This window comes from Octodon degus, unplaced genomic scaffold (genome assembly GCF_000260255.1).
Source record: "Octodon degus isolate 3935 unplaced genomic scaffold, OctDeg1.0 scaffold00208, whole genome shotgun sequence".
In the NCBI taxonomy this organism is placed as follows: Eukaryota; Metazoa; Chordata; class Mammalia; order Rodentia; family Octodontidae; genus Octodon; species Octodon degus.
The window spans coordinates 2,403,327-2,421,320 of NW_004524784.1; the positions used below are offsets into that span (position 1 = coordinate 2,403,327).

Here is a 17,994-nt window from a genome sequence, read left to right on the forward strand (position 1 = left end):
CTACTGAGTCATCTCCCTGGCCCCTTCCCAAGTCAATTTAGAAGTAACCTCTTCTGTAAATAATTTTCTTTTGAAATCATTATTTCTCTTACTTCAGTTTATTCAAAAGACCATGTGATAGGTATGTACTTGCCTACATAAATTTTACTATTAAAAAGCTCTTCCTTCAAATTGTCAAGCAATGGCCATGACTCATCCACATGGCTAACATTGACAAAGGATCTACAAATTGCTGTACAGAGTTTCAGGCTAAATCCTGAAGGGATTTGACTGATCTTGTCACATACAGAAGTTACATTTCTTGTTATATAGGTCTTGCTCTATCTTGGTCTTAACCATCCAGCAGAAAAGTATAAAAATGAGGCATAAAAAGTAAAGCCATGTTAATATGCTGAGCTGTAAAAGGCTCAAGTCAACAACTTCTGACATTACTAGTCCTACAGATAACCCACTACTATTATGGACTACTGGACTATATTGGATTATTTTGCTGAATTCATGAACCTACTATATTTAAATGGCAATGGAAACCCATCTCTGACAAAACTTAAAAAAAGGGGGGATACAAATTAAGGGCCATTTTGTATCTGCATAAACAAAACAGTTAGGTTAAATATACAGCTACTATCTCTTAATTCAATGAGAAGAAAGATTTGTACTGAGTGTTTGGACAGGATATCATATCTGCATCTTGTACTATAAATAACCACTATGAAGACAACAATATGCAATGTATTAATTATTGAAGCTGCCTTACTAATCAGTTTTGAAACTGTGTTGTTGTTGTTTCTCAAGAAAATTAATAAAAAATAAAAAAGCTCTTCCTTTAATTTTTAGTTAATATTCAATTTCAGCTCACACACTATGCTGTTAGAGCCACTATTATTTTATTCAGAGCTGATTATTTTAATAACAATATTCATTATGAAGTGGTCAAGAGTCAAATCTCTGGAATTATTTTTCTGGGCTATGAGCAGATAACTTTTCTTAATGTTTTTGGTTGTTACAGGGTTTCACTATGCAGCTTGGACTCAAAGTGATCCTCCTATTTTCAGCCTCCCCAACATTGGGATTCCAGGTCTACACCACTATGCCCAGACTCTATGGCCAGCTCAGCCTGCCCCGGGGTCAGGGATGGCATGGCATGTGTTTAAGCCAAGAGTGATAAGAGTTAAAACAAATTTTTTAAGTCCTAAATTGAAAAAGAAGCTCAAAATATCCTTGTACTCAATCAAGGGGACACACAGGGGCTTTGGCAGTCTACAGTGTCTGCTGAATTGAACTCAATCTACAACAGTTGTCCTTTTAATTAATAAATTTATTCAGGCTTGGCCAATGGTTTCTTAATAATAGTTAGCTCACTTTAGATGTAACATTTTCAAAGATAAAATAGATTACAGAAACACACAAGGATTGGATATCAGGAACCAAAGCATAAATAATTTAAGGAGGAAAAGATCAATAATAGAAAACAGGAAGACAGATCTTTTGCAAATGGAAAGGAAACCAAGAGATGGAGGGATATTGGAAGCGGGGGGAGGGACCACGCAAAGGATTCAGACGTGTCATGTCCCTGTACAACTCTCCACAAGGAGTGTCATCATTGTAAACTGCAGACACACACTCATAAAAAAAAAATTAAAAGGGTATATTATTCTCAACTCCTACAACTTCTACCCACCTGGCTGTAGATTTCAGATGCCCTCTTGGCTCGAAGCATATCTGGGATATCCATGTTCACTTGCATTCCTCTCCCCTTAATTTCATTTTCTAAGTCTTTCTTATATTGTTTCTAAAAGAATAGAAAATAATTGTGCTGATTATTTCACCTTCAACAGCCATGCACCTGCAGAAGTCCCATCTCTACTTTCGGGACTCAGCTCTGAGTGTCTGCATGAGGCTTGCTAGCTGCTGCTCCTCACCTGGCTGGCCATCTCTGATGCTCGCTTCGCTCTCTGGACATCGAGAGTGTCTGGGCTGACCTGCATGCCTTTCCCTTTAACTTCAGTCTCCAGGTCTCTTTTGTAGTCTTTCTGCAGAAGATGAAACACAGAGTTAGTTCCCTACAATCACTCAAAACCTTGATGAAAAAACCATGCTGTCATTTGGAAATGAAGACCAGTTCATCTGAAGTAGGTTGGACACTTGATTTCTTTTCTTTTCTTTTCTTCTCTTTCTTTCTTTCTGTCTTTCTTTCTTTCTTTTCTTCCTCCTTTCTTTCTTTCCTTTTTGGGCACCTGGGGAGGGGGTACCAGGCATTGAACTCAGAACTTTGTGCTTGCCAGGCAGGCGCTTATGCCCCTGAGCTATATCCCCAGCAATTTCTTTTATTTCTATAAACAAGTTTTAATTTATTGGCGAAACATGACATGGGGTGAATTAGTCACAAGGAGGAGGCTTTTGTCTACAAACCTGAATTAAGAAAGGGAACAGAGCTAGGAGTATTGCAATATAATAAACTCCATAAATTACTGGTTAACATATAATTTGGTAGAAGAATGTTAATAAAATGTGATTTAAAATCGTTGCTTTTCATATTTGATATTCAGACAGATAGTGAGGTTAAGTTCAACTGCCTGTGTTATAGGGTAATAATATCATTAAGCTTCTCTTCTGGAGAGTTAACAACTTAAGTTTGCAGACCAAAAATTAGAGAAAAAGAAGGGTTGCAGGGACAGCCAACATTTTGGCCCTAGCCTTTCAAGGTCAGTGAGGACTCCAGACATAAGGGAACCTGTACTGTAACATCCTGTAACTCAGTAATGTCCCAAATTTTCTGATCAAGGAGATTATGGGGCCACAGAGGACAGTGATCAAGGATGTAGAGTGTGCCTAAGGAGAGTCACCTGAAGAGAAAACATTCTCTCAGGCTTTCATAGACAGCAAAGTGGTCAAGCAATAGCTGTGATTCATCCACATGGCTGACACTGAGAAAGGATCTACAAACTGTGGTACAGGGTTTCAGGCTAAATCCTGAGGAGATTTGACTGACCTTGTCAGATACAGAAGTTACGTTTCTTGTTATACACATCTTGCTCTATCTTAGTCTTAACTATCCAGCAGAAAAGTATAAAAATGCAGTATAAAAAGTAAAGCCATATTAATATGCTGAGGTGTAAAAGGCTCAAGTCAACAACTTCTGACATTGCCAGTTCCAAGGATAACCCTCTACTACTACGGGCTACTGGACTATATTAGATTATTTTGCTGAATTCATGCATCTACAACATTTAAATGGCAATGGAATACCTATCTCTGACAAAACTAAACAAAAAAAGAGGATACAAATGAAGGACCATTTTGTATCTGTATATACAAAATAGTTAAGATAGATATACAGCTACTTTCTCTTAATTCAATGAGAAGAAAGATTTGTACTAATAGCGTTTGGATAGGATATCATGTCTGCATCTTGTACTATGAATAACCACTATGAAGACAACAATACACAATATATTAATTATTGAAACTGTCCTATTAATTGGTTTTGAAACTGTCTCATTGCTATTTGTTTCTCAATACAATTAATAAAAGAAAAAGAAACATTAAAAAGTCATTGCTTTTCGTACTTGTGGCAACTTACTGCTCTCCATTCCAAACCACTCTGCTTGAATGAGCTGGGCCGAATTCCCTTGGCCCTGTGGGACTTAAGATCATTATAATCCATCCCTGGCCATGAGTAACTCGTTAAGGGATGGGCGCACCTATTTTTCAAAGTAAGATTACAGACTTTCTCTTTCCTTCTGGACATGAGTGAAGAAGGATGCAGCTTAGGAGCTTCTGAAAGTTTCTCCAAAACTAGAACAAAATGCACCTCACAACTTAAAGTCAGGAACAGAAACTGAATCACATTGAAGTTATGCATCTTTTAATGATGGAGATACATTCTGAAAATTGCATCGCTGTGCAATTTTGTTACTGTGTGAGCATCTTAAAGTGTATTCACAAAAACCTTCATGGGATTGCTCAGGCAATATGGTGTATGTGGTACCCACGCAGGCAAAATGGCATATATGGTATGTTTAGCTTCTGGCCATAGTAGCATCACCAGAGTTGGTGTGAGCTATGTGTAACCCTAATACAGCTGCTTCCTCTAAACCTGTTTGCCCCTAGGTTTACAGGAACAACTTGTGCACTATTCCCTAGTATCTGATCCTAACAACAAAGAGAAATCTAAGTCAGTATATTGTGGAACAAACAAGTAATTAACATAGTAATGAAAAATCTGAATACTAAAATGGGCTAGCTTCCAATGCAAGATATATATCTTATATAACAGTCTGCTTCTAGGTATAAAATAAATGTCTGCTCTTTCCTTATCCCTTTCTCTAAGAAAAGGATGCTTTCAACTGGCATCAGTTCTTTCTCCCATGAATATGGTTTCAAAAGCTTCTCCTCCATCCCTGAACTCCCATGCTGTACCCCATGCTCCAATTCAGTAATTTGAAGTAGCACTGGATAGATCCTCCTTCTTATGATGAAAACTTTCAGACAATTAAGTGGCCATGGTTGCTGGATTTAAATATGCATACTAAAAGGGTGAGAATGGAAAGCGCATTCTGGGTAGGAAGCCAGTGCAATGCTACTAGTGATGGAGGTGGTAGCTTAGAATAGAGTGAGGAGTAGGTGGATTCAGAACACCATCATAAGGCAAGAGAATAATACTGGGCAGTGAAAGAATCAAGAGCTTAATGGATGAGGTCAGGAAAACAAACTGGGAAAGCAAGGACGGGCAGTGGAGATCTCACTATGCACCTTCCATGCAGACCCACCAGGTAAATGGTGACACACGCACATCCAAGTTGTAGAGCACAGCTTTGTTTTTGCAGAACTGAGGACTAAAGCACAATGTTTCTGTGAGAACGAAGTTAGCCTTTGTGATGTGACATAGAACAAGCTCCATGATATTGAGTGAGAAAAAAAAGAAACACAGAACAGAGTACATGGCATAATTATATGCAAGTCTCTTAATGCTATATATGTATGTTTATGTGCATCAAAACAGACACCAAAGACTCCACAACTTAGAACAACAGCTATCTCCTAGGAAGAGAACAAAATTAGAGGAGGGGTCCTAGGAAGTTTTTAAGTCTGTTCAGCTCCCCCTGCTGTTAACCCCTGGCTGCCATTTCAAAATGGAACCTTGCTAGTTAGGAATTCCCTGCCATTTCCAGTTCCTCTGTCTTTTTTTTTGTTGTTGTTGTTGTTGCTGTTGCTGTTGTTGTTGTCTTTAATTAATTTTATTGAGAAACAAATATCAATGAGACAGTTTCAAAACAGGTTAGTAGGATAGATACAATAATTAATACATTACATATTGTCTTTGTAGTAGTTAGTCATAGTACAAGACGCAGACAGGATAACCTGTCCAAACACTATTAGTACAAATCTTTCTTCTCATTGAATTAAGAGAAAGTAGCTATATATCTATCTTAACTATTTTGTATACAGATACAAGATGGTCCTTCATTTGTATCCTCCTTTTTTGTTTAGTTTTGTCAGAGATGGGTGTTCCATTGCCATTTAAATATAGTAGGTGTGTGAATTCAGCAAAATAATCCAATATAGTACAGTGGTCCATAGTAGTAGTGGGTTATCCAGAGAACTGGCAATGTCAGAAGTTGTTGACTTGAGCCTTTTACAGCTCAGCATATTAATATGGCTTTACTTTTTATACTGCATTTTTATACTTTTCTGCTGGATAGTTAAGACTAAGATAGAGCAAGATGAGTATAACAAGAAACGTAACTTCTGTATCTGACAAGGTCAGTCAAATCTCCTCAGGATTTAGCCTAAAACCCTGTACCACAGTTTGTAGATCATTTGTCAATGTCAGCCATGTGGATGAGATTCCTCTGTCTTAACCAACCACAGCCACCTCATTTCCCAGCCAGTGCCCAACCATTGGAAGTAGGCAGGTCCTGACACAGCAACTCCACAGGCAATGAATCAGCTCTCTCTGGCCTCCTGGAGTCCTTGGACGGCCCTTGATGTTGAGGCCCCTCTTCCTTACTCAAAGAATTGAAGGTAGAGGGGGAGGGACCACACAAAGGATTCAGGTGTGTTGTGTCCCTATACAACTCTTCACAAGGAATGTCACCATTGTAATCTGAAGACACACTCATAAAAAAATTATTTTCCCCTTGAGCAGTGTCACCCCTTAACCTGCACCTCAAATTTCTCTCTACATATGCTGCTTACAAAACTACCCATCCAAAATCTCCTTCTGGTGATTCTTTCATTGTGTCAGAATCTCTGGGAAGTGAAGGCGGTATAGAGCCAGCCACAGAATATTTCTTTTGAAAAACACACATATAGTCTGACTCCTATAACTTTGTTAAGTTATATCAATCATATCTTAGCATCTAAGACAAAACTTCTAAGTTAATAGAGTTTATATGTACTACATAAAACAAAAAATGGCATTGGACGAAGAAACATGGTCGTTCAAGATGGCTGGTATCTCCACTCTCTAGCTGCTGACCCTAGCAGCTCCAGGCTGACAATGGAGTCAACAGAGGCTATTTTAAGAAAATGCAATCACACAGAAATGGCAACTGTTCTCATGTTAGTGTCTCAACATGTGGTTTCCGAGTTTCCAGAACGTTGGAAACACAACTATGCCAAGCATGCCATGATTCATCATAAAGAAAACACAGTATGAAAATATTCTTCATGACCTACATTAACACGAAGTTTGGTCCATTATGGCACTGGATGTAGGAGGAAGCTGCGTGTACACACGGATGCATGTGTGCATTCTATTAAAATGCCTTTCCCAAGCCTTCTTTGATGTATTTACAGAATATGAACATGCAAAAACTATAAACTTACAAATAAGCACAAGAATTTTGAAATGGTTTCCATTACCAACTGTCAAACCAGCCAGAAAACTGTGAGAATTCCATGCACTAATTAAGTGGCTAATACACAGCTCCAAAGCACGAGTTCAAGATCTGCAAGATTAGTGCCACTCACCTCGCTGGCTATCTCAGCAGCTTTTCTGGCGTGCTGTATTCCCAGGGTGTCGGCACCGGCTTGCATTCCCTTTCCTTTAATTATTGACTCCAGGTCCCTCCTGTATTCTTGCTGTAAAAGATAACATTTTATAACATTCAGATATTCCATAGACAAACATGTACTATAGTCACTGATAATGAAAAAATAGCTAAACATGTCAAAAGAAAGATATAACACAGCCTAGTTTGTACTCAGACTGATCACCTAGAACTAGATTTTCTGAACTGCACAGAACTATAATTATTCTTACTGAAGAAGCATATATATAAAGCTCTGAAGAGTCCTAGTATCGAGGTAATTACCAGGTGAGAATCTTTATGGAAGATTTACTCAGGGCAGGTGGATAAGGATATGGGTGCAAGCAGGCTGGTATTATAGAAAGAGAGCTGACTTTCGAGCCAGAACACTCAATAGTGGTGTGGCCCTGGGACTGTTTCTTACTGTTTCTAGGTTACTCATCTATGAAGCAAGGATGGTAATAGATTCCTGCAGGGTCCACCATGAGAATCAGTGAGTCCACACAGAGCACAGAGCCTAGCACACAACTCAATCCTGAGTGATTTCTTTGGTCATTCATCACTATACCTCCACACCACTCCACCCTTCTGATAAGGACCAATTTGTTGCTGTTCAACTGACTGGACTCTGCCGCTGAATGTTTAATACAATTTTACAAACATTATTGACAAGTGATTACAGGACTAAACTGTGACAATACCATTGCAACAGAATTTAGGATTTTGGAACCATGTGATAACAACACTAGCCAAAGACACCTCAGTGGATATCTGATATTTGTGATGGACTGGCACTCATGCCTCATCTTCTAGTGAAACATGCTGTGATTTTCTGCAAAGAACTACCTCTCAGCTCTGTAAAATCACATGCTATTTGGGGGCTGACTAAACACCCTCCTCTTACTACTCTTCCTCATCTTTCTCTTCTCTTCTCTTCTCTTCTCTTCTCTTCTCTTCTCTTCTCTTCTCTTCTCTTCTCTCTCTCTCTCTCTCTCTTTCTTTCTCTCTCTCTGTCTCCCTCTCTCTCTCTGTGTCTGTCTCTATCTCTGTCTCTGTCTCTCCCCCACCCCTGTTTCCTCCCCCCCCCCATTTTCCCTCCTCCTTTTTCTTTTATTCATTTTTGGACATGGTCTTGCTGAGTCACTAACTTGTCCAGACTGGGTTCAAACTTGCAATCTTCCTGTTTCAGTCACCCAAAGCACTGGGATTATAAATCTGCGTCACTCCACCAGGCTTTCCCCACCTGTGTTTTCAATTCCACTAACATGCTTTTGAAATCTTTCATTTAAACAGTATAAATACAGCCAAGATTAATATAATTTTAATTACATATAAATGTAGACAATTTTGTACTTGGGACATTGTTAAATGACACAGGACGTTAATTAAACCAATGGGTTTCTGTGAGAAGTTATCAGTACCACGCATTCTTTTGACCTGAGAAGAACGGAGTTGACACAAACAGATGTGATCCTAGGACCATGACTGGAACTCCATAAACCAGACATTCACTTCCCCTTGGGTTAATTGGCCATAGATAATTAGTTTTTCTGCTGATAGCTGGGGTCATCTCATGGTTAACATCTCATGGTTAACCCTAACCCTAACCCCCCCAAGAGCGAGGTCGACAGAGAAGGTAATGGAAAAGGGAGTTCCTGTGACCACCAGAAGAAAACTGGATGTTGGACTTCTCTATCCTACTGACCAACATATTCTTCTGTCACATAATCTACTTCAAATTGGTTTCTATACCTAACTAAGGCATCTGTCATCATTACCATCCTCCTCCTTCTCCCCATCACCCCTACAAGGCAACATACAGAGACAGAGCTTCAAATTTTTTGACTGCTAAATTCAGCTAGATTCTTCTCAAAGCATGTTGCTAATATATGACACCAAAATAATGGCAAGATATGAGGAGCAAGAGATTGAAAGTACTTTGGTGACACTTCATTTCTTCTTATAAATTTCACAGAAAATGAGAAGTGGCCACTTGCTTCTGATGAAGAGGCCTCACTGAACAGCTGGTGAGGGTGGGACAATGCGCAAGCTCCGAGCAGGACAGCATGAGCTTTTCAGCCACCATTACTGACAGATCAGAAGAACAGAACTTTCCAATCTTTAACTTTTTACATGCTTGAAAGATCCAGTCAAATTGTATAAAACTATTGTAGCACATTATACAGATTTTTTCAGAAAAGGGGCAATGGCCATTTCTGTCACACTAGTGAGAAATAAGACACTACACTGACATGGTTGATTGTTATCATCAATGCCCATCCACTGTGGGATGTGTATAAACTTTGCAGAATAGTTTTTGGTAAGGAAATTTTTTTCAACTGAAAACTGTGCACACTGTAAGCGGTTAAATAAATGTACTCACCTCACTTGCTATTTCAGATGCTCGTTTTGCTCTTTGGATATCAAGAACTTCTGAATTAAGTTCCATCCCTCTCCCTTTTATTTCATTTTCCAAATCTTTTTTATATTCCTTCTATAAGACAAGGATATGATTGTTCAATGCTTATCAGAAATTAACTATTCTATGTGTTTTCTAGAGACCACAGACAGAAGTTATGACTAGGAAAAAAAAAATTAGACTGCTGAATATTCATGCTTATTTCTCACAGAAATTTCATTTTCTCCTTTGTCAAATTCAGAGTGGGATCCAATATTGTTTATCTTTTCTCTTTATCCTTCCTCTCAATGTTTTGGAGCTACTATGCATTTCCAAAAAAGATGTCTTTCCTCTAAGTGACAAGGAAAATCTTAGGATCTGCATGCTACTGCTTATTTGAAGTTTTTAAAATGCCTATTAAAAAGGAATTACCAAAAGAATATAGGTGGAAAGGAATAGAAAATGACACAATCAAAAGCATTGCTGTGGTCAAAGATTTTTTTAAGCTTCCATTTTATTCGAAGATTTGTAAAACCAAATAATTTCCCACAGATTAATAATACATATTTTGGATTTCTCCTTTTATATTATTATATTTCAAGTAGCTCCAAATGCCTGACAAATGCTTCTACAGAACTTGTTATTTGCTGGTCATGAGTTGCTTGTTATCTTCCTTAATTGCACTATAAAATAATTAGTCTCTTCTTCTCATTAAACTAAGTTTCATTTATGACTTGTTTGCCAGATGAAAGATGAAATTCCCTTTAATGATATGAAAGTGGGTTCCAGTTAATTCTAGGGTACATTTCATAAGACTTCCCTTTTGTCTTGTGTAATTAAATTAGCCTGATCTCTTCTCAACTAATAGTTTACTATGCGTGGTCATGGCCTGCCCATGCGCTTGGAAACAGCTCTGAATCAAATGACCTGGGTAAGAAAGATCTTTCATTTACTTGATCATATGATTTGGCTTTGATTTCCATGTGAGAGATGAAAATAAAAGTGTGCATTGTACAGTTGCAAAGACAAGTAGAAGAAATCAAATGAAATTAATTTTTAAAAAATGATACTTTGGACGCTCAAAGTGTCAATGTGAATGTAAAAGCTGTACAGTAAGGAAAAACTATTACAGCTCAGTACTTGCACTTAAAAACAGAAGTGATAACTTAATTAAATCACCAAGTGCTTGACGTAAAGTTAGGCATCTCTATAATGTAAAGATTTTAAATCATAGTTATTATGGACTAAATGTCCACATCCACTAGTAAGTCATATGCTGAATTCCTAACTCAATGTAATGGTATTTGGGGGGCGGGAGGCACCTTGGGGAGATGATCTGGTTTAGGTGAGGCTTTCAATATGGCCCCCATGATGGGATTAATGGCTTTGCTGGAAGAGAATGAAGTTTTCCTTCCATGAGGACACAGCAAGAAGGAAGAAAGAACTCACCAGGAACCAACATGCCCGCACCTTAGTCTGGAGATTTCTAGTCTCCAAAACTATGAGAAATGTCTGTTTTTAAGCTATTTGGTCTTTGATATTTTGTTATAGCAGCCCCTAGCACACCAATACAATAATCCCATCCTTTGCATTTATTCTGAATCAGTAAATCCACATTGTTATCAGCACAATCTTGCTATATTTTTAAGCAAGATCAGACTTGTAGAGATTCTCCTGTTTTCAGCCTCCAAAGCACTGGGATTATAGGTGTGCACCACCACATCCAGTGTCAGCCACCTTCTCAGCACACCCCAAGGGCATGGCCAGCATAGTATGCCTGGGATCGAACCGGCCACTGCACTCTGCCTAAGCAAGGGCTTTAGTCCACTGAGCTATCAGGCTGACCCATTATTTTGATCCCAATTATATTCAGGGTATGCTTTCTGTTTAAGAAGGATTGGAAAAGCTTTAGGTTACGTTTTTGAAAACACTTTTAAGAGGGGTGGACAATGATATTTTTAATTGTCAAGTTAGAAGACACTAATGTTCAACAAATTTAATGTATTAACTCTAAACCAAAATGCTTCTTTATGTTTGAGAAGAAAGATGAAATGAAAAGTGAACACAAATTTCTCAGTTCTAAATGTAAGCTACATAGTTTCCCCAGCATAAGGAGTCATACAGAACATGCCATAGTTTCAGATTTTCACATGTGAGTTCCTCATTTCTGATACCAAACATCATAACAACACATAGGGAAGCTACCAAAAAAATCTGATTCTAATATATCTTTATAGTAACTAAATTTGAAAGAATCAAGCTTGCCGGGGCTGGAGAGATGGCTCAGTGGTCTAAAGCACCTACTTAGAACAAGCTTAGCAAAGCATCAGGGACCGCGGTTCAATCCCCCAGCACCACATGCCAGCCAGCCCCGCCCCTTGGTGGGCTGAGCTGGCCACACACACACACCTCTCTCTCTCTCTCTCTCTCTCTCTCTCTCTCTCTCATAAATAAAAATTAAAAAAAAATTTAAAAAAAAAAAAAAAAAAAAAAAAAAGAATCAAGCTTGCCCATCTAAAAAACTAATTGCTATGACATCAGAAAACTCAATGCTTTTAAAGTTTCTGGGCTAAAATCAGAAGACAAAAACCATAACATTCTTAAAGTTTTTCCAAGAAAGCAAGGGAATTTTTCCCCTAACTTTAAATAAATGTGTCAACACACACTTAAAAGGATGAAAGTTCATATCTCAAACACTCAATTAGTAGAGAATTGTTCAGTAAAGATTTCCTGAGTTATTTCTTTAGATTTCATTTTCTGATATTGAAAAGAAAATATCAAAAACCTACCTCCCTCAGAAGGTTGGTGATGTACTTTACATGTAAAAATTCAGGAGTCTTGTCTAAATCCAGGGAGGACCGTCCTTTAATCTCCTTCTCAAAATCCTCTTTGTAAACTTTCTGTAAAATGAGACCATTATAATTTTAAATGCAGGAAATCTTAGTGACTATTGAAAACATATCTTCCCAAGAGAGTTACAGACATCATATTTCAGTGTTTCGTTCATAGCCAATCTCATAGCAGGTAATAATAGCTGAAGGTTGGAAGCAGCCTATATATCCATCTTCAGAAAAAATGGAAAGAGATAATGTATTCATATGCAAATAGAGTACTATTCTGTCATAAAAAAAGTAAATTTATCACATGATATTCCACCTAGAAGACCCCAAAAACTCCACCAAAAGACTTCTAGATTTAATAGCTAAAGTAAGCAGTAGCAGGATACAAAGTCAACATCAAAAATCAATAGCATTTCTGAACACAAACAATGAACACACTGAGAGACAAATTAGGGACACCACACCTTCCACAGTAACATCCAAAAATGAAATACTTACAAATCAATCGAACACAGGAAGTAAAAGATCTATGCAATGAAAACTACAGTATTCTGAAAAAAGAGATCAATAAGGATTTCAGATAATGGAAAGAGATTCCTTGCTCCTAGATAGTAAGACCATCATTGAGAAAATGGCTACACTTCCAAAATTGTTATACAGATTCAGTGCAATCCCAATTAAAATACAAAAAGTATACCTCATAGATCTAGAAAAACTTTCCTATAATTCATCTGTAACCAGAAGAGACCTGAAACAGCAAAGCAATCCTGGGCAACACTGGCAAAGCAGGAGACATCATAATCCCTGACTTGAAATTGTACTACAAAGATACTGTTATAAAACCAGCATGGTTCTGGCAAAAAACAGACCTGAGGATCAATGCAACACATTAGAAGCTGCAAAAACAACTCCAAACACACTCATCTCAACTTATTTCAATGAAAAGGTCAAACACATTCACTGGAAGAAAAATTCCCACCCACTTTAATAAATGGTGCTGGGAAAACCGGCTTTCCATATGCCAAAGGCTAAAATTAGATCCATGTCTATCATCATGCACTAAAGTCAAATGAATCAAATATTTAAATATTAAAACAGATACACTAAATCTACTGGAAAAGAAAGTAAGTAGATGTCTTAAAGACATAGGGGTAGGTAGAGTCATGAACAAAAAACAAACTTCATGGGAAATACTTCAAAAAGTCAACATCTAGGATCCCATTCTTCTTTTAAAGTTTCTGCATGTCAAAATAAATCACCAAAGGGCTGGGGAGATAGCTCAGTAGAATAAGCGCTTGCCTGGCAAATGCAAGGGCCTGAGTTTAATCCCCAGTTCCACCACAAAATAAATAAATAAATAAATCACCAACAGAATTTTTAAAAACCCACAAATTGTGAAAAAATATTAGCCAACTGTCCCTCAGACAAAGGACTTCTGTCTAGAACATATAAAGAATTTTGTTTTTAAATCAAGCCCCCAAAACTCAAAGACTCAATCCAAAATGGGCATGTAAAATGAATATAAATTTCTCAGATGAAGAGATACAAATGGAAAATAAATATCTGAAAATGTGTTCATCATTGGTAATTCAAGAACTGCAAAATAAAACAATTCTGATTCCATCTCACCCCAGAAAGAACAGCTATCATCAAGAGGTCAACCAGTAACAAATGTAGGAGGGGCTGTAGGGAAAAAAGGAACCCTTCTCCACTGTTGGTGGGAGTGTAGACTGGTACAACCACTGTGGAAATCAGTGTTGAGATTCCTCAAAAAACTAAGATTAGAAGTCCCATTCAACCCAAATGAACTGAAAACATACTACAATAATATGTGTTCACCCGTATTTATAGCATTGGAATTTGTCACAGCTAAATCTTGGAAACCCAAATGTCCATCAACTGAGAAGTGGATGGAAAAGATCTGGTATTTTTATACGATGGAGTATAAAAAGATAAACTTGATAAATGGATGAAACTAGAGACCATACTCATAAGTGAAACAAATCAGACCCACATGTATAAACATCATATTCTCCCATTAGCACAGGAACCTGAAGGAGTAAATAAAATCTAAAAGGTACAATAGGTACTATAAAAAGGAAACTGTTCAAATGGAAGAAAGAACTGGGATGAGGGAAAGGAGAAAAGAAAGAAAGAAGGGAGATAAAATACATATGTATGTACATAGGACAGCTTAGATAATTGTGCGCTGACTTCTGGTCTATTGAAAAGCTAAGATAATGCTTAAAATTATTTTTCTCTCCTTTTTAATTTTTTTTGTAATTTTTGACCAATTTTCCATGTTTATATCTGGTAATCTGAACAATTAAGTTGAAGACAACAATATGCAATGTAACAACCATTATTGAATTCCTATTATTTTGTTTAGAGAAATTCTACATTATTTCTAATGTGGTTTTTTACTATTTTTATTCTCTTTAGAATATTTTTAAAAATTAAATTTTCATCCCCACTACTACAAGACAACATGCCATGTATTAATTATTGTAACTGTGCTACTAACCTGTTTTGAAGCTATCTCATTGCTACTTCTTTCTCAATAAAATTATTAAAATAAGAAAAAAAGAATAAATTTTCACCCCCTTTCCCCAAGAGTGCCTTGATTTTTATTTTTAAAAGGGGTTAACTCGAGTCATTTGTAGGAAAATGGATGCATCTTTAGACCATAATGGAAGTGAAATAAATCAGACACACAAACTTACGACCACATGGCTTCACTTATATAAGAAACCCAAGTTATAAGTAAAGAGAAAAATAAAAGATAGATAATAGGAAATAGGAAGGTGGAACTTCCTCAAAAGAGAAGGGGATGAAGAAATGGAGAGGGGGGAGGGGAAGGGAAGGAATTCATAAAAGGAATTAAGATACATTTTATGCATGTTCCAACTCCACACAGGAATGTAAATCTTATGTACCGCAGACAGGTACTAATAATAACTCCAAAATTAAAACAAGAAAAGACAGGACATCAAGAATTCCTAGAACAATAAAACAAATTGATGTTTTGTTCTATAATTCCAACATCTCAGACTCTAATTCACAGGAAAATAATTCCACCTTCACCCTAAATTTCAAGATTCTGTCAAATAGAAGCAGAAACACAAGGATCATCCCGTCTACCTGATAAATAACTCCTGTAGCTGCTCAGCATCCTACTAGTCTGATTCACATCACACCACTCTAGGGCAGGAGCCAGGAAGTATGGCTATTTGGTTGGATAACCTGATTGACTCAGTCCAAAGGAAGTAAACCCACCCCCAGAAGATAATCTGGGGCACTAAGCACCACTTACATCGAAGGAACATGCAAGGTCACAGTGCCTTTATCCTCCTCGTGCTCCATCTGTTGTGGATTTAGTAAACACTCTTTTAAAATGCAATGGAGGTATGTTGGGGAGGACTAATTTTTTTATTTAATAATTTTGGCCTGAGAATTTCTCTATCCATTAAGGAACGCAATACATGGATCAGGCCATACTTTAAAGAAGATCTTGTTTTAAACCTGGTAAATCTCGTTCAGCCTCATCTCTTAGTACTGGGGATTGAACCCAGAGCCTTGGCACCTTCTCCTTTAGCTATATCCTCATCCCTTTTCATTTTTTATTTTGAGACACAGTTTCACCAACTCACCCAAACAAGACTGAACCTTGTGATCTTCCTGCTTCAGCTTACCAGAGTTCTGGAATTAGAGGCACATTCCACCACATTTGGCTTGGGTAAATCCTTCTTTAGGTAAGCAGTCCCCATGAGAAATGAAAAGAAGATGCCAAGGGCAACCAGGGAAAGGCCTGGTCCTGTGACAACACCTGCTCTTCACCTGCCTGGCCACTCTTAGACTAAGATTCTTAAAATTCTAGCATTGGAGCTATACTTTTGAAGAATCCAGTTTTATGACTGAAAACACAATCTCTATAAATCATAAAATATGCACATATGCAAAAAATTTACTAAACAAGGACCAGATTAACTAGCCAAATACTTTATTCAGATTACATCATAAAGATGACTAAAATAACTGAATCCTGAATGAGGTCATTATTCCCACAAAGTGAGAGGTTATTCCAGGTTTATTACATATTCATTACAGAGAACAGTAACTGCATGGGGAAACAAATTCTCCAAACCATGTGAGAGAATGAAAGTGTGTTGCTTCCTGTCTTAGCATCTGTGGACAGCTATGATGAATATCCTATAAATCTAATTAAGGAATTGCTCTGAGATGCTTCAGAATTAGAGCCCCAAAATGAAAAACTTTCCCCTTTTTAAATTTGGAACTAATGAAGATAACATGATTATAAGGCTGAATTGAGGAAATTTCCAGGCTAAAGGTACTCTAGAAAGTGAAATATAGATAGATGTGTTTGTGTGTTTGTTTATATTAGATATTTCACTACAAAAAGCAGTTAATGCTGAAAAATATTACTGAAGTAAGTCATTAAGGAAAGTCAACCATGCCTGGAACTAGCCAAGGGACAGCCTGAAGAAAATGGGAAAACACCCTTGCAAAGCTTTTGCAAGAAAGGGAAAGGGAAGATGAAAAACTTTTTAAGGATAGATGTAGAAATTCCTTCTCGAAAAGAAGCACAAGAATTAAATCTCTCTGGGGCCAGGGAGATAGCTCAGTGGAATAAGCACTTGCCTGGCAAGCACAAGGGTCTGAATTCAATCACCAATTCTGCCAAAAAAAAAACAAATTTGGGGTCAGCGAGATAGCTCAGTAGAATAAACGCTTGCCTGGCAAGTGCAAGGGCCTGAGTTCAATCCCTGGTTCTGCCAAAAAAAAAAAAAAAAAAGAATTAAATCTGTCTAACCTGGAAAGAAAACATGATGGACAGTCACAAAGCAAGGCCACATACTTTCCTGAAAGTCTACATACTTAGCTTTGCAGAGAGAGAGAGGAAACTCCACAAGCCAAGCAGAGTTGTGCCTGTCTCTAAGGAACAGAAGCACCTCTGTTATGGCTGAGTGTCCTTCTGTCACTCCTTGATCACCTCACTGGGCCTATATATAAAGGCATTTTCACAGCAAACTTTTTGTAAGATTCTCGGATACTTTATGTTTCTAGCCTTCAGAGGATAAATGTGGTCCAAAGATATTTTCTTCTATAAAAACAGAAGGATAGGGATAAATAAATGAGGAGTCTAAAGAAATCTTAGACTTGTGGCCATAAAGAAGGGGAGACCATGTCTCATTTGACAGGTGGAAAATAATAGATTGGGTGAAGAAAAAGCAGAGACTGTTGTAAGAGATATGGAGCTAAAATCCAAAATCACAGAAACATGGTGTCAGAACATGTTAACCATGAACTGTACAGTCCAGGACTTGTGCGTGGGAGACAAGTTAACTATGCTAAGGAAAAAAGAAGGAACCACAGGGCAAGAATGATAAATGGGTCCTCAGCATGAACATTTCTATAGCTAGAGACCCAGAAAGGGAAGAAGGGAATGGACATGGACAGTGCAGGGAACCACATGGAAGACACAGGTGACATCTCCCTCCTGGCATACCTCAGGGAGGTCTGAAGATGAATTATGACATCTAAACAACTAGTAATTTTGTCAAAAAATTCTGGAGGAGGTTTTGTCCGAACATTGTCATTTTCTCAGGCTTTGATCTTGTTACTGGAAAAAGACCTGACCACACCCAGTCGGCTGGTACTCATATTAACCATTATTTCTTCCCTTTGAAAGTAATAAGTC

General features: G+C 37.6%; 1 protein-coding gene across 4 annotated transcripts in view; it reads right to left on the reverse strand.

Moving 5' to 3' along the window:
- Nebl (nebulette) overlaps nt 1-17,994 on the reverse strand; it is a 403,483-nt gene that overhangs the window by 73,480 nt on the left and 312,009 nt on the right. For 3 of the 4 annotated variants that reach the window (XM_023704950.1, XM_023704952.1, XM_023704949.1), the window contains exons 12-16: nt 12,225-12,335; nt 9,421-9,531; nt 6,979-7,089; nt 1,923-2,033; nt 1,682-1,792 (exon numbers count right to left, since the gene is read on the reverse strand). The exons of the other annotated variant lie outside the window; for it this stretch is intronic. In XM_023704950.1, coding sequence (XP_023560718.1) covers nt 1,682-1,792; nt 1,923-2,033; nt 6,979-7,089; nt 9,421-9,531; nt 12,225-12,335 — 555 coding nt within the window. The remainder of the gene's footprint in view (nt 1-1,681; nt 1,793-1,922; nt 2,034-6,978; nt 7,090-9,420; nt 9,532-12,224; nt 12,336-17,994) is intronic. 4 annotated transcript variants of the gene reach the window in all.